Below are 23,336 nucleotides of genomic sequence, written 5' to 3'. Positions count from 1 at the left end.
AACCCATTGGGTGATCTTTGGCAAAATCATATGCTCTCAGTCACAGGGGAAGGAAATGGCAAATCTGAACAAATCTTGCCAAGAAAACCCCATGGCAGAGTCATCTTAAAAGTCACTGTAAGTCAGAAATGACTTGAAGGCACATAACAACAAAAAATGCATCCCACTTAAGATAAAACAGAATAGTCTTGCCTCATTTGACAAGTCATGCTGTTTAGACCATGTATGCACCTGTATGTGTGTTCATGCATGCATACGGAAGCTTCATAATATATCTGTTATTTTCCTGATGTGGGATGGATTGACAGAAGTGCCTTCATTCTGCTTGTGCACACTACTATTGGGAATTTATCAAAATGCTGTCTTTAACTGGCATTGAAAAACAGCCCGTTTAAAGGAAGGCACACCAGGAAAATTAATCTTGAACAAGTTTGCCTGATAAGGAGAGAATGCCAACAGAAGAATCAGACCTTCTGGCATTTTGCAGGCTGAAAGTCAGTGCAGGGAGAAAAATGTGCGTTCCACACTGCCATGGCAAGAGCCATTTTTCTATTAAATCAAAATGAAGTTCTGAATAAATACATTTTCCTGAGAAATATCATTCACCAGAGGGCTCGGTAAAAGAATAAAGGATGCAAAACAATAATTCTTGCAGGTGCCATCCATCTTTTTCAAGAACAAACCAATAATTATTTTAAATAAGTGGCATATTGAAATGCTTATCTCCCTGCCCCCCCCCCCCCCAACATCATGAACAGCTTTAAAACAATTTAAAAGAGCATCTTACTATATACAGATTAGGGCAGCATCCAGGTGTTCCATATGAATAACTCTCCCCCCACCTCCAGCTACATATAGTCATCTTTCATGTTTATTCATAGGCATCACCATTCTCAGAAATGCAAATAGCCCAATAAAGTCAGCACAAGATAGCTGGAAGTTTGCAATTAATTATCTACTAAGCCACCACACTGCCTCCGTTCTGAGATATACAGGTAAAGGAGCTCTGTTCTTCCTGGATTGCAAACAGCTGAACTCCTTTTCATTCAAAAAAGAAGTAAAATTAAATCAGTGCATCACTCTGCCATCAAATATGAATAATTGTGGATGTGGTTTGTTTATTGTTGCATCAATGTAATGAAGGATCTTGCATATATGGGGCTGTATGTGCTAAAATGACAGTTGCTTAGTGAACAGGTAGCAGCAGGATGATTCTCTGTCTCAGACACAGATTTAATGTAGTGTGACTATCCATAATATCCATTTTCTCTCTTTCTGGTTGTCCCATATGTAACATATGGTACCTGAAGGATCACTTTATTCCCTAGGGTGTTGCCTGTTTACTTCAGATCTTCATCAGAGGATCCAGTGAAAGTGCCCCTTCCTTTTTACAGCTTACGTGGATCTGAACTCAGCACCAAGCCTTCTGTCATGGTGGTGCCTTAGCTGCAGGCTGCCATTTCCAGACAGGCTGGTTTGGCAACCTGTTGGCTGCAATTTGCAGTGGTGGTGTTCCTGTGTGTCTTTAACTTGTTTCTGAATTATGGTGACCCTATCATGGGGTTTTCTTAGCAAGTTTCTTCAGAGGCGGCTTGCCATTGCCATCCTCTGAAGCTGAAAGAGTGTGACTTGCCTAAGATCACCCAATGGGTTTACATGGCCAAGCCAGGATTTGAACCCTGGTCTGCAGAGTCCTAGTCCAATGTTCAACCCACTACACCATACTGGCTCATTGCGAGGTGGAAAAATGAAATGTTACTATTTGCCCTTCTGTTTGTTACATTAAGATGAGGATTGCTGCTTTATTACTGTAGTCAGTGGTCCCCTCCCTTTCATGTTTACACTTTTGTTTTCAGTGTAATTTCAGTGTAATTTCTGTAAAAGATAAATATGTTTGTGAAACCTCTTGAGGGCTTTTAGGGATGGGTGGGTTGTGCTTTCAAGTTGCTTCCGACTTATGACTAAGGTGAACCTACCATGGCATTTTCCTGACAAGATTTGTTCAGAAGGAGTTTGCCTTTGGCTTCCTTTGAGGCCGAGAGTGTGTGACTTGGTTGAGATCATCCAGTGTGGATTCATACCCTGGTCTTCAGAGTCACAGTCCAATGCTCAAACAGTCTCAAACCATGCTCTCTCTCTCTCTCTCCCCCTTTTGGTAGGTAATCATATATCCCTGCTTGGGGTATATAATATTTGACATATATATTTACAGTTAATGGACAGCTTCAGAAGAAGATCAGGAGGCTGCTCCTGTTATTAAAAGGTCAGTTTAGTTCTTTAAGAAACCACACTCCTATCCTTTCATAAATATATCTTTTGTATCTGTTGCCTTTCCTTCTATGGATATGTTGGACTCAGTCTACTATTTTCAATGTGACTTGGGATTCCCTCCTCATATTCTTTTGAGTGGTGTGGAAACTCCTGAAAATTCAAAATTCTTCTATGCTAATTCTGAGTTCCCCAAGGCCAGCCATCAGCACAGAACAATACACATGCAAATCACTCCTGCATTCTCAGGCTCACACAGTATATATACATCCAATTTTTCCAGGCAAAACATTCTCTGAAGATGCTAGCCACAGGTTCTGGCGAAACGTCAGGAAGAAACTTTTTGGGAACATGGCCACATAGCCCGAGAAACCCACAAAATCTATGGATGCCCACCATGAAAACCTTTGACTTTACATTGTTGGGTGCACTTTGTTGAGGAAGCACTTAAACTTTTTTCCAGATCTAAGAGTAAAGGGACTTTTTGGAGAAATTCAATATTATCTGCCTAAGAAAGGGGCCGTTAGCTTCACGCAGGACAGGGGCAGCCTGGATCTCAAGGGAAGTTACTTTTCTGTTGCTAATGGAGCTGAAGTTTTATTACCTTGTCTTTTACTGCCCTTTGTCCCTTGTTCTCACATGGATGAGAAGGAGAGTAGCCTCTGCCTGCAATGATATCCCTCCAGGCCATTTTAACTGACAACAGAAGCACATCTGAGAAAAAAAAATGTAGGACTGTGACTGTAACATCCTTTTCTTCTTCTGTATGGGTTTTAATTATTGCTTGATGAAGAAGCTAGTGAAGCTTTGAAAGCTTTCATATTGTACTTTGTGTATTTCGGATGGCCAAAATGTAGATTTTGTTGTATTTTGTCGAGGTCTTGAATAGAAAATATTGGCACCTTAGTTGGCATATCCCATTCCTGCCTTTGTCACTTTTGCCCTTCTTGCCTCATTCCTTCCACTGCTCTTCCTAGGCTCTGGGATGTTTTTGGGTGTCACCTCTTGTCATCTTTGCCCACATGCCTGCTGTTTGAGATGACAGATGTTGTAGTCCAACAACATCTGGCTGCCAAAGATAATTGCCTGTTATCTCTTCATATAAATATGTTGATGACATTTTCCCCTCTCACATTTTTCACAAGGTAATTCTCCAACTGAGCTTTGAGTTCTGCCGTTTTGAGCACTATTTAGTCTGAGGTGCAGCTGATGCACGTGAAGAGCTACCTTTCCCTGTGCTGGGTAGTGTTTTCAAACTGAAGCACAAATATTCATAATGAAACAAGAAACTACCCCTCGCTCTGTAATCTTCAGCACATGCAGATAGCTTGGCAGTGCTTCATGAAAATGTTTGGAGCTGGAGGGAAGGCACTGTCACCCCATCTGCATTTTGCTTCTTGAAGCAAATTGCATCACAGTGTTTCATGATAAATGCCTCCTTCAGACAGGACAAATCTGTTGGGAGTTTCTGGTGTTTGTTGCTGTATTTCTTGTTGTTGTTTTAAAAAATCAATTCAAAAAAAATTCAAACAATGTTTTTGTTGTCCTAGACTATTTTCTGGCAATTCCTAGCCCCAACTGCAACATTGTATTCCCAGCCTTGAGTGAGTTTCTTTTTAATTTTGAGATGTATTGGAACAAAAAAAAGGATGCTTTGTTCTTTTCTCTTATTTTTAAAACAGTTTCAGTACATCTAGAACATGGCACTTTGGCATTACAGCACTGGTACTCTAATAATAATAATAATAATAATAATAATAATAATAATAATAATACCTCAGGAGAAAATTTGCCTTCATAGCATTAGACTACTTCAGTAAGCCATGCCCCAGTATTTTTTTTAAAAAAACCACACCTTTGAAAGAGCTCTAGTGCAGAACCAAGCAATTGCTACAAAATGCCTTCCCAAAAGGATGGAATAGGTAGATGCAGAGGTGACAAAAACTAGCATAACATGACAAAAACCAAGGAGCCGTATCACAAGAAGTCATGTTTCTTAGACTGATCTGGAAAAAGCCTTAGAATTGGCACAGCTTCATTCCACCCAAGCACTTAAATTGCTATTCTTGCCGTATGGGAAGATGATAGCTGCTCAAGACTATATGATGTATTTCCCACCAGTAGCTGGAATGTCACGTGGAAGGAAGCATCTCACAAAATTACATTGTGGAATTATCGCTTAGTGTGTCTCCAAGAAAACAATAGGAATACAAACTTGACTCATTTAGTCACGCCACACTTTCAAAATGTAATTTATGGAGCCTAGTTGTTCCGATTATTTGCCGTCAAGTCAACTTCAACTTATGGTGATCTTGTGAATTCCAAGATTACTGGTCATCTGCCGCCATGCTCAGATACTACAAAATTAGGGCTGTGGCTTCCTTGATTGAATCAATCCACCTGTAGAATGGTCTCCCTCTTTTCCTGCTGCCTTCAGTTTTACCAAGCTTTATTATTGTCTTTTCCAATGAATCACATTGTCTCATGATATGTCCAAAGTACCGAAGCCTTAGTTTAGTCATTTTCACTTCTATGGAGAGTTTGATTTGCTCTCAGACCCACTCATTTGTCTTTCTAGCAGTCCATGTTATCTACAGAACTCTTCGGCACATTTCAAATAAATTGCTTTTCTTCCTGTCAGCTTTCTTCACTGTCCAGCTTTTGCAACCATATATAGACATTGGAAATATTATGGCCTGAATGAGCCTGACTTTGTTATTGAATGATAGGCCTTTATACCTGAGAACCTTAACTAATTCCTTCATGGTGGCCTTTCCAAGTCGTAGTCTTCTGAATTTTTGCCTACAGCTTCCATTTTAGTTAATGACTGAGTCAAGGTACAGAAAATCTTTAACTATCTGTGTCTTTGCTACCCACTTTAAAATAATCTGTGCTCTTTATTTAATAGTGAACTATAACCCTGCTTTTGCACCTTCTTTCTTAACTTTCACCGGTAGTTGTTTCAAGTCTTTGCTGTTTTCTCCAAACAGCATGATGTCATCTGTGAGTCTTAAATTGTTGATATTCTTTCCTTGATTTTCATGGCTGGTTCTTCTGTCTCTAATCCCAAGTCTAGTCTAAAAAAGTAACATTTCCAGGCTCTGGAATAAAACTTTAAGTGGCTGATCATATTATCCCATCATTAGTGCTTCACATCAAGTTACAGCCATAGTATTTTCTATTTCTATCTCATCTATCAAAGCAAGACTTCAGAATAATCACCCTCTTGTTATGGCGTGTGAAGGTTTGGGAGGAACTCTTGGCTGCATAATTGATTTTTCTGCCACCGCTGCATCTGACAATGATCCTGCCATAGCACTGAAGCCAATCAAGCCTTATAATTAAACTATATGTAGCCAGTCTGTGCAAGCAACAAATTATCATATGAAGAGAATGGGGAGTAATAGAGACACACACCCCTCCGTCTTTTGACAACACATTAGGCCGGGGGGGGGGGGGGGAGAGGAATATTACAAAAACAGCTGCTAGGCAGTTATGGCTATAGTGCTTTTTCATGGCTTTTTACCTTTACATTTGATTTTAAAAGCAAATTCATGAGTGAGAACGTCAGCCCTTTCCCTCTTTTTCTGTTTTTCCCCCTCCTCCTTTCCTTTTTCATGTTTCCCGTTGATCTGCCATCGAAAAGAAGAAAAGCTAGGACGGCTGCATCTCCCTGGGAAATGCCAGCATTTTATTTTGTGTTTTTTTTCTTTGTGGAAAAGCATTTAAAGTGTGAGACCTGTATGTCAGGTTGGAGAGGCACAGTTGGCAGGTGGCAAGTGAGAGGATATCAAAGAGCAGGTCTTCATTGAAGCTGCCAATGCTACTGTCACAAGGATTGGGCTGTTTCTGATGAAAGCATTTTTGACTTAAAACTACAAGGGACTGCTCAGAGGAAGAGCAGATATTGCCCTTTAAGTGACAGAAGTTCTGGTCTGTCTCCGATCATGGTCTGACATGTGCTTGGAGAATGCATAGGACAGGACCTTCTGGGTGGCAGCACCTTGTTCAGCCATTTTCCTGCTGCCCCACAGAAAGAACACAAATGCTCTTTGCTGAGGTTTTTGTTGTTTTGTGCTTTTTCTTGCCTTTTGCTGCTACTGCCTTTGGAAAGTTGTTCCTTTTCAAAATAGTTACTTCTAAAAGTAATGCCTGTGGCCCATCAAAAGCAATGCATACATAATTAACATTTAAATACACGCTATAGGTCAACGCAGGGATGTTTCAAAGAACTTAGGAAGCTGTCTTATATCCAGTGAGGCTATTTATCCACACACTCCATAGATAAGTATCAGGCCATCCTTCATGATTCTGGATTTGGACTGTAAGACCCAGCAGCCTGTGCCAGCAGTGTGGAGTGGTGGGAACTGAAGTCTGGAGAGCTGCATGATTTCCACCCTGGTTTTAGCCAGAATTATCTCCTCCTCGGGGCCAGCCCTGCCATTAGCTGATAACAGGCAGACATGGAAAGAAAGCAAATTATATTTCATTCTTGTATTTGTATTGCCAAAGGAGGAAGGATGGAGTGCTTGTGCTCCTTAATTTGAAGACAGGGATGGCACTATTTGTGAAATGCAATGGGCTATTCTGCTAGGTTTTAGAAAACTGCTCTAATCGATTTAGGTTGCCTAGGATAGAACCTGGGACATTCTGTCCATAAAACTTGAATTCAATAGCTGAGGTATAGTCTCACTTGTGTAATGTTGTTGTGGTATGCCTTCAAGTTGCTTCCAGTGTACAACAACCTTAAGATGAACCTATCATGAGGTTGATAGAGTGTCATTTCCATGACTGAGTGATGTTTTGAGCCCTGATCTCCCAGAATCCAATACTCCTACGTACGTGTGTGTGTGTGTGTGTGTGTGTGTGTGTGTGTGTGTGTTAGAGCCAATGCACATGCAAAGCTTGCACTCAACAGCTGAGGTGCAATCTCAACACAGAAATAAATACATAAATATATATATAGTTGTTTGAAGATCAGTTTCCAAGCCTGGCTCTACCATGAAATGGAGAGCGGCAGAGGCTTCTGATGGAAGCTCTTGAGGACCATCCCAACATGGTCAAATGGCAACCTCAGTTCTAATTGGGGCGGAAACTATTAAGAGTAACCAGTGACATCATTAAGGTTATTGCCACTTAAGTGTGATAACTCACGCTGTCATCCCCAGGCACACAGCTGCCAGGCCAATGGTTTCTCACAAATAGATCAGGCAGTCATGGAAGACAAAAGCTCCGATCTACTTGTCACTGATGGCTGGTGGACCAGGTCACTCAAAGGTACTGTCTGTGTCCCAGATTGTTTCAGTCTACCTGCCTTATTTGCAAGTCCTGAAAGGGCCCAGGCACCGTTCAGCAAAGGTAGAGGCTTTTATGAATGTGGCATGTTGACATGCATCCTGGCTTGCCTCACCACCTCTGGGCAGGTGGACCAGGTGCTTTTCAGGATCTTCAGTCTCTGTGAGTCCCAGTCTACCTGCAGAGAGGTGTGGCCGTACACTCCACACTGGGAGGCAGACAGTCCCCTCTGAGGTGTCACCTAGTTTGGTTGGTATCCCCTGCACTGCCTAGAAATGCCTCTGAGAGCAACTGAGTCTTATATCATCTCCTCCAAGGCCAGTTCTAGTAATTGATATATTTCTGGAGTCCTGTGTTGTTCAGGTTATTAAAAAAAGTTATAATAAATATGGGTTTGCTGAAGACCCAAGAACACAGGAAACAGCCTTACATTGAGACAGACCATTGGTCCATCTTGCTCAGTGGTGTCAACTATGACTGGCAGCTAGAGTTCAGGCAGGATTCCTTCATAGTCTTACTTGGACATGTCTGATGTCTCATCCTTATACTTAACTAGTCCTAGTCCTATTTAGCTTCCAACATCAAACAAGGTCAGCTGCCTTCAGATCTCTATGGTGCTGTTTCCTATATTCCAATGTTTCTTTGACTGTTTCACTGTTGTTGCTTTCATTTTATCAGTGAGTTTTGCTTTTATTTGTTTTTTACACAATGGCATCCTACTTTAGCAAACGGCAAAATATATAAATTGCGCTCGTGCTGTATGCGGCTTCCAGCCTATGTGGAAGCTGCCCAGGGGGAACAACAATGGTGCCTGCATACACGCTTTTTCCCTTACGTGTGGGTGGGTGGGTGGTCCAGAACAGAGAAAAGGGTCCACTGTGTTGCAATATAAATACACATTAAAATATTGATTTTGAATCCCTCCATTTATCCCTCCATCCCCCTCTTCAGGACTCACTTGAAGGCGAAGAAGAGGCAGGCTGGGCCTCTGCAGTATAGGCGCTCTCTGTGCCTCCTCCGCGAGTGGCACCTTTTCCTCCTCTTCCTCCCACCAATTGAACAAGGCACATTTTGTCAATCTCCAGTCTGACTGGAGTGTTCAATTGGTGGGAGGAAGAGGAGGAAGAGGCGCCACCCATGGCATTGAATAAAGCAGGAAGCTGGGATTTGTGGGTTTAAAAGGCCCAACTGGTCCAGGACATTTTTTAGACCCTCCAACCTGGGATTGTTCCAGTTTTCCGGGATGTATGGTAACCCTAACCAGGTACCAGCTCCTATCATGTCACCAGATCTCATGTTCTGGCCCTGATATCTCAAGGCCTGAAATAGTCCTAACATGGAAATCCTACAGTTGTAACCACTGTTTTGACAACTGGATTTCCTAATGAAGCAAATCTTGTTTGCAGAGCTTGGAAAAATTACTTTTTTGGTCTACAACTCCATTTCCACCAACATCTCACAGATGAAAACTAGGACATATACTGACAAGTAACATTAGACTGCGGTCAAAATGGCAAAATGTATTAATGAGGAAGAATACACAAGCTGGGAGAGGCTGCAACAGTTTGTTTTTGCCTATGTCTACAGGGAAGGGCAAGAACCTTCCCCTTCCTCTCCCACACTGAGTAAAGTGCAGCAAACTATTATTGCATTTTAAAACTGTTTTTAGCAATTGATGCTAACCTGAGGACAAAGAGGAGAAATGGGAGGAAGAGAGAGAGAAACTGAGACACTTTAAAAGCAATTGAAAAACTAGGACAACTGAGCAGAAAACTGGGACAGGTGACAGGTATGCAAACAACCTCAGAATTACCAGCCAGCATAGCTAGTTTCTGTAAGTGGTAGCCCAGAAAAGAAAAAAATCTTTCCTCAATCTCTGTTTATTTGTATGGACTCCCTGCATGGGCCGAACATGCTACTTTCTCATAAGGTGAGACCCTATGAACTAAATGAGCAACTTCATCTCTTAGGATGGCATCCAGAGTCAAATGCTTTGCTTGACTTTCTGTCAGCCTCAATGAACAGATGGTTCCTTCAGGAAGAGGCTTCAGGTACTTTTTGGCAAGCAAGGCCTACCTTCTGTGAGTGAGGGTGTCCCTTTCCACAAAACATCTGCTGTGTGCCATGGCAGCTTCAATGAGACATAAAAATTGAGGTTTTTTTATGGAATGAAATATGTAAACAGATAATAGGCTCAGTGCAGTTTATTCCTTGTGCTATTTAATTTGATATTAAATCCAATTCGTTTTACGCCATCTATAAATTTTCCTTGGTGCTTCAGATTTTAGCACTGACAGCTCATAACTGTACTGCAGACATTGTCAGTTTTGGAAGCCAGAGGTTGATCTTGAGGGCTCGTGCAGAGTGGTCGGTGCCAAGAACAGGAGAAGGAAAGCATTTGTGGCATAAATAAATTGGTCAGACATTATGGACCAGCTGCAAAGATCAGCAGAGAAATTCTAAAGGTTGGAACAGATATCTTCAGAATGAAGTTGCAAGGTCACCTCTGTCTTTTAAAATTATGAGAACTGCACCCTTGTGCAGAAAGCATGACTTTAGTTTTTAGCTGATGTATGCAATTTGTTTGGCTGCCATAAGGACTAGAAACATAGGAAAGCATCTTGAAAACCTTTAATATTTTTTTTTACGGTGGAGAATAGAAAGTAGTTCTCAGCGTATCTGAGAACTAAATGTAGTTCTCAGCATATCCCGATTTTGCCATTAAATGTGATGCTGCAGCAATTTCAGAGAAAACAAGACCTCTTAAGAGTCAACAAGAGGCTCATGATCATTAGATTCCACAGGGGCAAACTGAAGAACAAGCTAAATTATTCATTTGCAGGAAATGAAGTCAAATAATCTGTATCTGCTGCTTTTCAATGATTGCTAAATCCTATTTTTATTTCAGTGGGTATTTTAAAATTACAGTACTGAAATTATGTGTCTTCATTGGCAATTCTTGGCATATTTCATTCTGCTGTTTAATTGCCACTGTGGATTTCTTGCTGTTGGTTTTAGAACTGTGTGTTATTTTTAAAAAATTCTGTATGCTGCCTTGAGTAGGCCACTTGGTGTAGAAAGGTAGGAATAAAACAAACAATATCCTGCTAGATCTACTAATCAGTTCTAAAAGCACTTTGAAAATGCAAAGGGCTTTACAACTTTTATCTTGCTTATACTCACCAGAACTTCCCATACTGCTTTTCCTCTTGACCATAGTTTACAGAATAGAATTAAACTAAAATTGCATTGGAGGCAGGATTCCTGTGATGACATTTCTTAGGACATTACCACATGAGGCTAAAAAGCAGAATTTTAACAGGATACAAGTGTTTTTGCTTGGTACTTATCATATGACAGCAGCATCCACACTGCAGGAATAATACAGTTTCACACCATTTTAAACTGCCGTGGCTCAATGCTAAGGTTGGGTTGTTCTTGTTGATTGCTGTCACACTATCAACAGCTCTGCTGAGATCGTACAAAATTAGGGTCATGGCTTCCTTGATATAGTCTCTCTACTTCTAATATGATATTCTTTTCCTACTGCTTTTTCAGTTTGCTGAAGATTATTATCTTTTCCAAAGAGTCATATTATGTCATTACATGTCCAAAGTGTGACAATCTTAGTTTAGTCATCATGGCTTCTAGGAGAGTCCAGGCTTGATCTATATTGGTCTCAGTTATTTTCCTTTTTGGCAGTCCATGGTATCGGTAGAACTCTCCTCACACCACATTTCAAATAAGTTGATTCTGTTCCTACTGCCTTTCCTCACTGTACAGGTTGAGCTTCCCTTATCTGAAATGCTTGGCACCAGAAGTGTTTGGGATTTTGGTGTGCCTGTATTTGTATATACATACATAATTAGATATCTTGGCGGTGGGACCCAAGCCTAAACACAAAATTCATTTATGTTTCACATACACCTTGTACGCATAGCCTGAAGGTAATTTTGTACAATATTTTAATAATTTTGTGCATGAAACAAATTTGTGTACATTGAACCATCAAAAAGCAAAGGAGTCACTATCTCAGCCATCCATGAAAAATGTTTTGGTTTTCTGAGTATTTTGGAATTCTGAATATGAGAGACTCAACCTCTACGTCAGGCAGCAAAAATATCTTAGGTCAACCCTGAAGATGAGGAAGGGAGAAGCCTCAGAAAGACTGGGACACTGGAAGGCTAGGGACGAACTTTATCCAGGCTGTTGAGTAGACAGATAATAGGAGCTGGGTTTTGTTCTTTTAATTTCCTGGCTCTGATGCCCATCCTCTTAGATGATCAGAACATGCCTAGAAGAGATGAAACAGCCTAAAGGTAGTGTATAAACTGACCCTCAGCATCAGGTCTTGATTTTGTCCTCTTTTTTTGGTGTGTGTGTGACTTGTTCATAAAGATCTTCCCATTTTCTGGTTGCCAAGGCATCTCTTGTCAAAAGGCTGTCGTTAAAGGGTATTTACATTCACTTTATTATTCCTCTTTTCTTTTTAAAATCCCCACAACATAACTACAGAGAGAAAGCACCTGTATCTGCCTGCACAACACCAAAGGAAGGAACCTTAAAGCACTTTTCATCCTCGTGCATCAGGAAAAAAAGATGAAAGGCATAATTCACTCTGTAAAATGGCTGGGTGGCCGACAAGTCAATTATTCTGCATTATATGTTAATTTCAAATTGACTACAGAAAAGGAGATGGCCTATGGTTCATTTAGCCACAGAGGAGAAGAGCGGTGCACATTTAACAAATACGCTATTATATTAGTCTGCAATAATGTGTGAAAATTACAAACAGTTAAATATTTTCTCTCCCTTTATGAAAGGCTGTCAGGCAGCAACCAAGTGTCTTTCACAAGGTAACTGGATTAAGTTGAGTACATTGTACTGTGGAATTGCTCCTCAATCAAAGAGATGGATTTTTAAAACAACACTTTAGAGGGAATACTTTTATTCAGAAGAATTTTTTATTCTCTCCATCGTCTACCAAACAAGCAATAGTAAGTGGAAAGAGCTTCTGACTTTGCAGGGAAATATCTGTCTATTAAAAAAACCAAAACAAGACAAAACAAAAAACAAATCACCAACGATCTGCATTTGAAATGAATAGATAGCTTGTGGGTCATGGATGACCCTGTATCTACAAAGCATCTTAACATGGGCTGTGGGCTAGTAGAGAAAATAGGAAAAGAAAGAGAGAGAAGGAGACTGTCAGCAATCTTTTAGTTAAAATGATAAAAAGACTAGTGACACTACAGACATCTCTGCCATTCCCTCTTTGCAGAGAGCCCTGTGAATTGCAGTTCTTTGATGAAGAGTAGAGGGCTTGAGTACAACCAACAGTTCTTGATCCAACTATAATTCCTAGGAGTCTTCGGAAGAAGTGCTATATTTTGTTATATGTTATGTTGTATTTTATTATTGGTTTCAATTGTTATGAGCCATTGTGAGTGGTATGAAAGCACTAGAAGGATGAAATCTATTTATGGCGGTCAAGAAAGGCAACGCTGGAAACAGAAGAGGTCACAGAAGTGTAAGGGGGAAATCAGCAGTGCCAGGGGAGGGTATATATTGGGGTGCTACTATTGGCTGTAGCATTCATAGAACCCACAAAAGGCTTACACAATTCCTGCAAAACGGGTGATGTTGCATGTTTTTTTTTTAAACCCTTCATACTGGCTGCAGAGATGTGTGTATCTTCAGATCTAGTTTGGCCAAAAGAGATACTCAGATCTGCTGAAAGCCACCATTTGTGGCTTGCTCAGTGCTAAAAGAAAAGAAACCTGCCCACACTCAGTATGTTTGCTGGCATTTCCCCAAGCATTTGGGAGAAATAAACAGGACCACACTTTTTTTACCCACCTCGATCCAATACAGGGAGAGGGGGGATACAAATAATAATAATAAGTAGTAGTAGTAGTTGTAGTAGTAGTAGTACCAAGCACTATGCAAACCACAGTGCCTCTTACACTCCATCTTTTCCCTATATTTCTTTAATCTGCTATAGGAAGCCTTGCTTTGATTTAAAAGCCAAAAGGACAATGGTTTCTTTGGATGAAGCAATACTATGAAAACACAGTTGTCCTATAATAAGCTGGGAAGAGCTCAAAATATATAGTAGCGATCTTGCTGGTTTGTTTTAGCAGCCCTGCAGTGGTGAGAAAACAATGTTGCACTACCTGGGTGTTGTGTTAACCTCTCTGCCTGATGCTATTTTCCAAGTCTAAGTTCACACCAAACAGCTATGAGACCCTAAGCCAAAAATATACTGTGCCATACCTATATTTTTTCTTTCTTTCATACTGGGATGAAGAGATTTCCAGGAATCTTTCGGAGGGACAATTTAAAAGTTCAATTGCAAAGATATATTATTAGATACAAAAGGCAAGATTATCCCTGCCAAAGTATTTCTGATTTATGTGAATGGTTGTGAAAGGTGAACATTGAGGAAAAATGACAGGAAAAGAATGAATGCATTTGAAATGTGTTTGAGGGGAGTTCTGCAGATATTAAGGACTGCTGAAAAGACAAATTCATAGGGTCACCATAAGTCATAGCCAACCTGCTAGCAACAAACTGAGATAAGAAACTAGTGGAAAGCTTAACATACACCTCCCCTCAGTACTGATTGTTGCTGTTGTGTGTCTTATGGAGACCCTAAAGTGAACCTATCAAGGAATTTTCTTGGCAAGAGTTGTTCAGAGGACGTTTGCCATTGCTTTCCCCTGAGGCTGGGAGCACGTGACTTGTCTAAGGTCACCCAGTGGCTTTCATGGCTGAGCTGGGAATTGAACTCTGGTCTCCACAGTTATAGCCCAACACTCAAACTATTAATGCATGTTGGCTTGCTGGGAGTATCAGCAGTATACATTGGTCCACTGTTCCCTCAGCCTATCTCTCACTTCACATCTGTATTGGCTTTCAACTCTGCCTTTTGACTTTTAAGTTAACACTTTTGCATGGATCTTGGCTAATTCATTACACACAAGGTAGTTTCACACATAACTGCTACTGCATTTATGGTAGGTCAATCGATACACTGTTTTAGAGGTTGCTCTTGTGCATAATGTGTTGTTGATGCAGAACACAGTTAAGGGAAACCAATGTTTACTGAGCAGAATGCATTTACTAAGTAAATGGATACCTTCAATACAGGACTGGCAGATGTCTCTTATTTTTAAGCATTGCCCCTTTTTGAGCATTTGAAAGATTTTCCTTTTATATAGATTTATATACTTCCTGATTGTCAGCCCTGTATGTCATGATTTTCAACTGTCCCTTACTGCTATTTTGAAAACCTAGCAACACTGTATGTAGGTCACACGATGACAGTCTTAACTATTAGGGTGAGAGAGACTGCATTTAAAATACAGTTACTCTTTCTAAACTTGAATCTATGCATACAAAGGTAGCATCTGCAGAATTTATAGAATCACAGAGTTGGAAGAGACCACAAGAGCCATCCAGTCCAATCCCCTGCCATGCAGGAAATCTCAATCAAAGCATCCCCGACAGATGGCCATCCAGCCTCTGTCTGAAGATGTCTAAGGAAGGAGACTCCACCACAATCTCTGAGGGAGTTTGTTCCACTGTTGAGCACCTTACTGTCAGGAAGTTCCTTCTAATGTTGAGGTGGAATCTCTTTTCCTGCAGTTTGCATCCATTGTTCCGTGTTCTAGTCTCTGGAGCAGCAGAAAACAAGCTTGCTCCCTCCTCAACATGACATCCCTTCACTGTCCTCCTTTGTCCCTTTCTGGATAGGCATGTCTATCTTTTTTGTAAAACATAAGCAGCTACCCTTCACTGCAAATATTTCTGGGGCTTAGCAAGCATAATTGTGCTCCTTCACCCCTCAAATGACTGCAAGGGCTACAGGAAGCCATCCCTTCACTTATCTCACTTCATGCAATTGGGACTGGGTTATAATAATAAACAAAACTTTTGATAGTTTTTTGTGGGTTTTTCGGGCTATGTGGCCATGTTCTAGCAGAGTTTCTTTCTGACGTTTCACCAGCATCTGTGGCTGGCATCTTCAGAGAATGCTTTGCCTGGAAAAATTGGGTGCATATATACTGTGTGAGCCTGGGACTGCAGGAGTGATTTGCATGTGTATTGTTCTGTGTTGATGGCTGGCCTCAGCCTGGGAGGCTAATGCAAACGAGGATTAATGTCTGCTAATTGCAGATCATTATCTGCTGGGAAAGCCCCTGACTCTGAATGGTTTCCCATTTGCATTTGCCGAGTCCTAATTTTGCTATTCCTCAGGACTGGTAGCCAAATTTTGTTCACTTTAAGGGTTTCTTCTTTCCGGTTGAAATTGTCCATGTATTTGTGGATTTCAGTGGCTTCCCTGTGCATCCTGACATGGCAGTGGTTGGCATGGTCCAGAACTTCGGTGTTTTCAAACAGTATTTTATGCCCAGGATGGTTTATGGCATGTTCTGCTGCTGCTGATTTTTCTGGCTGACCCAGTCTGCAGTGTCTCTCGTGTTCCTTGAGGAATAGCAAAATTAGGACTCATTCAGAGTCAGGGGCTTTCCCAGCAGATAATGATCACCAGACATTAATCCTCGTTTGCATTAGCCTCGCAGGCTGAGGCCAGCCATCAACACAGAACATGGCCACATAGCCCAAAAAACCCACAAAAAACTATGGATGCCGTCCATAAAAGCCTTCGACTTTACAATAAAACTTTTATTTCTTTAACCCGCTTTTTGTCGAGACAATCAAAGTGGCATACAAAGATTAAAATACCTCAATATATATATATAAAAAATACTGGTATCTCCCCCCCCCCCCCCACTCCTTAAAAAGGATGAAACAGTATAAGGATAAAATTCAACAATTAAAAACCAAAACGATAACCTATATCGCTGTGTGTGTGGGAGAAGCATTCATCCTTGAAAGTGATTTTCAAAGGGTTTGGTTGTATCCCAAACTTGTTTGCAACTTGAATTTGCAATTACTGCATGAAATTAACAGTGAATTGATGTGGGAGGGAAAAGTGCACGGGAATGTTTACGGTGTAGCCTTATAGCCGAGCAAAATGAGGATTGGCCTCATTAACATAATTGACACAAAGCCAGTATAATAGTATCCCTTCATAATTTCACAGAGGGAAACTTGGATATCTGACCAAGAAATATAAGACTGTAGTCAGGATGGCCAAAGTTATTATGCTAGGAGAGGCTGCAGCATGTAGTTCTTGTCTGAGTCAACTGAGAAGGGTAAGATTCTGTCATCTCATCTCCACGCTCTCCTGCTGATTTAATTAAGTATTAGCTACTTTTGTACTTTTGTACACTTATCCCTCCACATTTGTGGCTTTTGCGGATTTCATTTGCGGATTTCATTATTCACGGATTTTATTAATATGTTCTCTCTAGGAATAACTAGGTCCTCCAGTGCAACTGTATGGTCAACTTTAACCAAAAGTCACATTGAAGGACCTAGAGATTCCTAGAGAGAACACTCCAATAGGCATTTCTAGCTCCTCCATAGTGTTTTTGTTATTTGTGGTTTTTCCACATTCCCCGGGGTCTTGTGTCCCTAACTTCAGCGAATGTGAATGGATGCGTATACTTTGAACTCCATTTGCTGCAACAAAACCCATATTAAACCCAACTACCACTCTAGTTTGGGTTTCTGTGACCTGCAGGCCCCTAAAAGTCAAATGCAAAATGGCAGCGTTATTTGTCAAAGTATCATTAAAAACCCCATGGTAACAGGTGCTAGACTGTTTGCCTAACACAAAAGCAACTAAGGGGCAAAACAGATGGCCCCGAAAGAATGGCTCTGCAACCACACACTGTGGCCCCAATCTGGCGCTTTGCCAGCTCTTTAAAAAATGGCAAAATGCCACACCTTTTAAAGCTAGCAAAAAGGTGCAGCAGCACTTTTTGGCACTCCTTTCAGCGTGCATCATATAAATGCCACTCCAAAAGAGCACCATGATGCCACCTGCTATGCAGTCAGGTGGGCAGTGTGACACCGGCATGGGGTTGATGTCAGGACATGCGTCATTCAAAAACCATATCCCCATGCCGCCGCCATGCTGGCACTTCAAGACTTGGTTCATAAGGTCATATCCTCCTACATTTTCATAGATGAAAACTGGGATACATATGGACATGCAACATCAGCGTGTTGCCAAGATGGCAAAAAATATTGATGCAGAACATGCAAGTTGGGGAGAGGCTGTAGCAGTTTGATTTTGCCTGAATTTATTGGGAAGGACAAGATTCCACGCCCTCCTCTCCTCTCCCCTTCACTGCCCCTGCTGAGTTAACTGACTGCAAACTACTTTTGTACTATGAACTCAGTTGAAGTAATTTAATTAAACTGATGACAAAAGGGGGAAATTGGGAAGAGGAGAGAGTTATATTTTAAAAGCAACTGAAAGATCATAGAATCATAGAGTTAGAAGAGACTACAAGGGTCATTCAGTCCAACCCCTGCCATGCAGGAACTCCCAATCAAAGCATCCCCGACAGATGGCCATCCAGCCTCTGTTTAAAGACCTCCAAGGAAGGAGACTCCACTACACTCCGAGGGAGTTGGTTCAACTGTCGAACAGCACTTATTGTCAGGAAGTTTCTCCTAATGTTGAGGTGGAATCTCTTTTCCTGTAGCTTGCATCCATTGTTCTGGGTCCTGTTTTCAGGTGAAGCAGAAAACAAGCTTGCCTAAATATGACATCCCTTCAAATATGGGATAACAGAGGGTTAATTGGGAGTGTCTTTGCCAAATTGGGACAGTTGGAAGGTATGCAAGGTGAATGTTTTAGGAAAAAATGTGTATGTTTGCAAACAGGGGCCAGAAGTGACACGCTTCCTATGTTACAGATCCTCATTTTTTTTTCATGGGAGGTGCGCCACAGCTGGTTAGACATTTTCGAAGCTTTGTCCCTGCTAAAGAGTGACTGCCAAGGGTTCACTAAGCAGGTAACCTACACAAGGAGGTGGCAAACAATTAACATCTGGTCAAATCCAATTTCCCTTTATTGCTTTCAACTGTGGCGCACAGATATGTGGGGAAAGCCTGCCATGGTTCCAGGAATTCAGAAAATGCAACAAGTGAGCAAAAACCAATCAGAATCTGCAGGAGTTCTAAACCCTTAGTGACAGCACAATTTTCACTTGCGAAAATCAGGTGTTGTGCTACTTACCTTTTTCACCAACCTTAATGAAAAAAACTTAAACTTAAAAAACACACCTTAAAAAGCTTTTGCTTTTTTGCTTTTCAGGATACTACTTTCACCTAGCACTTTCCACATACTATATCCCTACAGCCTTTTTGTTTTTATTTCTATTGTGGTACCAAAACCTCATGGCTAAATATATTTTGAACTCTGTGTTTGTGTGCACCTGTGTGTATAATATTTAATATATGTTTGTGTGTGTGTAAGGTGTTATTTTACTGGTTTGATTTATACCTTGTGCCTCCTCATAAGAACACAGGATCAGTCTATGTAAAAACATACCATAGTTAAAATCAGAAGTAAAAATAAATAAATAAAATTACCAATATCTAAAATAATGCATTAAAAACATCTACGGAAATAATTATTAAAAAGCAATTCAAATTAACAGTAGCACAAGGCAAATCAAATATTGGCTGATGCCCTGAAAGCTTTTACAAATAAATATAATTTAATAGGTACCTGAAAGATTACTGTGGGGGTTGGTCATTGGTGGTGCGGGAGCCAGATTTCTGAAATGAAGGGAATGTCAAAATTTTCTAAGAACTTTTTTTTAAAAAATTAAAAATAAAATACTAAAATAAGATTTTACAAAGATATATTGGTTTGCCACATAAGCCAGAGGTTTCTCGGTTGTGGTACCCTGGTTATAGATTTCCCTTCAATTAAGAAATTTGATTATCCTCCTACACTCTGTTTCAGGGAATAAGGTTGTGTTTTATTTGTCTTCTGGTGCTGTTTGTTTGCATTTTCGTGTGTGTGTGTTTCATTTTTCCTATTTTTATGGCTATCCTGGTCTCATGGTGATAGTATGCTGTTGCCACAAAGAATGGGTGCTACTCATCATGTAACAGGCAACAGCACAAATGGGATTCTGTATACCTCCGTTTTTAAGACATCCTTCTTGTGAACTTTTGGTTGTGATTGAAGGCCTGTGCTAAAGATCAGTGTGCCTAGAATTCTCATTCTCTCTCTCTCTCTCTCTGAATCTCTATCTTTGTATTTGTGAAAACAGTAAAAGCAGGCTTGAATCCCAACTAGAGTCAAGTCAACACATAGATAATCCAATTGAAGTCCAAAACACACTACAGAAATAATCCAGTATGAGACTGCTTTAACTGCCCTGGCTTAGTGTTTGGGAATTTGGGGAACTCATAGAATCGTAGAGTTGGAAGAGACCACAAGGGTCATCCAGTCCAACCCCCTGCCATGCAAGAACTCTCAATCAAAGCATCCCTGGCAGATGGCCATCAAGCCTCTGTTTAAAGACATCCAGGGAAGGACACTCCACCACTCTCTGAGGGAGTGTGTTCCACTGTCGAAACACCCTTACTGTCAGGAAGTTCCTCCTAATGTTGAGGTAGAATCTCTGATGCAGCCTAAAATTGCATTGGCCTTTTTAGCTGCTGCATAGTGCCACTCTGTTCTGTAGGTTTGTGAGACATTAGCTTTCTCTAACAGAGAGCTCTGGTGCTACAATAAACTACAATTTCCAGGACTCCCTAGCAGTGAACCAGGGCCGTTAAAACCATCTCAGACTGGATTATTTCTGCAGTGTGTTTTGGACCTGATTCAGCAGGTATACTCCAGTTGGGGCTAACAATAGGATTTATTTTAGATAAGCTCTTCTACAGACGTTCATGAACAAACTACTTTGATCAGTATGCTCTATCGTATCATTACTTGTAATTTTGTATGAAGAAATCTGTGGGTGGCCATAGGAATTTTTTCAGGGGATGGGTAGCCAAGTTGCATAGTGCTGTTGTTGTTATGTGTTAGGTCAACTTCTTTCTGACATATGGCGACCCTAAGGTGAATGTATCACAGGGTTTTATTGACAAGATTTGTTCAGAGGAGATTTGTCTTTGTCTTCCGCTAAGTCAAAGTGCATATGATTTGTCCAAGGTCACCCAATAGGTTTCCATGCCTGAGCAGTGATTTAAATCCTGGTCTCCAGAGTGCTAGTCCAACATTCAAAACACTATACCACACTGGCTATCTCATATTTTAAACCTGACACAAATCACCAATCTCAATGAGCCCCAAATTAACACCTACGTTTCCAATTCTGCTTACTTTGGTTTTTATTTTTTTTATCAAATAAAAGTGATTTTAGTAAGGCCTTTGACAAAGTTCCCCATAATGTTCTTGCAAAAAAGCTTGTAAAATGTGGGCTTGACAAAGTAACTGTTACATGGATTTGCAATTGGTTGACCGGCCGAACCCAAAGGGGCTCAACAATGGCTCTTTTTCATCCTGGAGAGAAGTGACCAGTGGGGTCCCACAGGGCTCTGTCCTGGGCCCAGTGCTATTCAACATCTTTATCAATGATTTGGAGGACCAAATTTGGGGCATACTTAACAAATTTGCAGATGATACCAAATTAGGAGGAATAGCTAATACCCCAGAGGACAGGATCAAGATTCAGAATGACCTGAACAGATTAGAAAACTGGGCCAAAGCTAACAAAATGAAATTCAACACAGTGAAATGTAAGGTACTGCACTTAGGGCAAAAAAATGAAATGCACAGATATAGGATGGGGCACACCTGGCTGAATGAAACTACGTGTGAAAGGGATCTTGGAGTCCAAGTAGACCACAAGTTGAACATGAGTCAACAGTGCGATACGGCAACTAAAAAGGCAAATGCAATTTTAGGCTGCATCAATAAAAGTATAGTGTCTAGATTAAGAGAAGTAATAGTGCCACTCTATTCCGCTTTGGTCAGGCCCCACCTGGAATATTGTGTCCAGTTCTGGGCACCACAATTCAAAAAGGACATTGGGAAACTGGAGCATGTCCAGAGGAGGGCGACTAAAATGGTGAAAGGTCTGGAAACCATGCCCTATGAGGAACGACTTAGGGAGTTGGGGATGTTTAGTCTGGAGAAAAGAAGGTTAAGAGGTGATATGATAGCCCTATTTAAATATTTGAAGGGATGTAATGTTGAGGAGGGAGCAAGCTTGTTTTCTTCTGCTCTAGAGACTAGAACACGGAACAATGGATGCAAGCTCCAGGAAAAGAGATTCCACCTCAACATTAGGAGGAACTTCCTGACAGTAAGGGCTGTTTGACAGTGGAACACACTCCCTTGGAATGTAGTGGAGTCTCCTTCCTTAGAGGTCTTCAAACCGAGGCTGGATGGCCATCTGTCGGGGATGCTTTGATTGTGATTTTCTGCATGGCAGAATGGGGTTAGACTGGATGGCCCTTGTGGTCTCTTCCAACTCTACGATTCTATGATTCTATGAATTTATTTAATTAAAATATTGATATCCCATTCTATATCTAAAGATCTGGTGAACCCCACTGCAGTAAAGTAAGCACAGTGTTATAGTAGTGTAATTGCAGAAGGCATATCCTTCACTGCTGCCAAGAAAATTAATCACGGAGAACTAGAGGCCAGGTTAGGAAGGAGGAATCTCACTGGAACCATGGCAGAAATAAGGAGATGTCTGGGGCAGCAGATGACTGGGGCAGTTAGAAGTATCTTGTTCATGGGATCATCATAAGTTGAAGTTGACTTGAGAGCAAACAACTAGCACTTAGTCAAACAGTGAACACAGTCAAAGAGAATGCAGTATCACGTGCTTGGAAAAGTTACTTATGAGGACTACAGCCCCCAGAATCTCCTACTCTCCATGCTTGGCCACGCAAGGTAGGAGATCCTAGTTAAAACAACAACAACACTCCAAGTTGTCAATACCCATAGTGGCCAGCAAGTGATCCTCCTGCTAGCCCCAAAATTAACATATTAGCAAATGATATTCTTTTCTTCTTAACATATTAAACAGAAAGCGAAAAAGAGGGCCAGGATCCTGTTGCTAACAGATACTTGTAATATATACTAATGCAGCTTATGTACACCACAGTTGTGCAACAAAATATTCTGTACCTCCATGCTCAATGTCATCATTGTGCAAGAGCAGCCAGGCAGCTTCTAGGCAAAGCTCCATTTTCTTGGTCATTGATCAGGTGTGGGGTTGCCTGCATTGCACCTACAGTACCTGTAAGCACCAGATGTACAGGAGTGATCAGCAAATGCTTTGGTGTGACCTTGTGCTTGGTCAGTGGCAATCAGAGCTTGTCCTCAAAATCCCCTGGCTGTTCTTCCACATCAGGGAGTAGGTACAAAGAGGGGACAGTGGTGTGAGTAAGCCATGGAGACCTAACATTCTACTGCATTAGGAATGGGAAAGCCCCTAAAGCCTTTCCTTACAAAACCACCCATATGCATGGTTTCAGTTCAGTTTTAAAACTATTTTAAAATACTTTAACACTTTGTAAAAAAAAATCTGTCTTCTAATTGGTTAACTAGTTTATATGTTTTTAACCTTTTAAAATTATTTTAAACATTTACATTGTTTTAAATTTTATTAGATTGCTTATATTGTACATTGCCCTGAGAGCTCTGTATAGAGGGTGGGATATAAATATTTGAATGAATGAATGAATGAATGAATGAATATATAAAACATAAAGTCTAGCCCCTGAATGCATAAACAAGTTTTAAAAAACCTTGCCAATCTTTGGCCCTATACAGACAGACCAAAATAAAGCTGCTTCGGGTAACT

General features: G+C 40.8%; 1 protein-coding gene across 4 annotated transcripts in view; it reads right to left on the bottom strand.

Moving 5' to 3' along the window:
• The window catches only part of SPATA16 (spermatogenesis associated 16), a 253,112-nt gene that overhangs the window by 2,238 nt on the left and 227,538 nt on the right, over positions 1-23,336 (bottom strand). The window contains exon 12 of one of the 4 annotated variants that reach the window (XM_089507602.1): positions 19,223-19,272. The exons of 2 other annotated variants lie outside the window; for them this stretch is intronic. In XM_089507602.1, coding sequence (XP_089363728.1) covers positions 19,231-19,272 — 42 coding nt within the window. In that variant the 3' untranslated portion in view covers positions 19,223-19,230. Of the gene's footprint in view, positions 1-19,222; positions 19,273-22,719; positions 22,770-23,336 lie in introns of those variants that run through there. One more of the 4 variants, XM_089507606.1, reaches the window with a different exon arrangement.

Source organism: Sceloporus occidentalis, unplaced genomic scaffold (assembly GCF_023333645.1).
Source record: "Sceloporus occidentalis isolate IW3139 unplaced genomic scaffold, rSceOcc1.0.p SCAF_2, whole genome shotgun sequence".
NCBI lineage: Eukaryota > Metazoa > Chordata > Lepidosauria > Squamata > Phrynosomatidae > Sceloporus > Sceloporus occidentalis.
The sequence above is the reverse complement of the archived record's forward strand: the minus strand, read 5'-3'. Positions and strand labels throughout refer to the sequence as shown.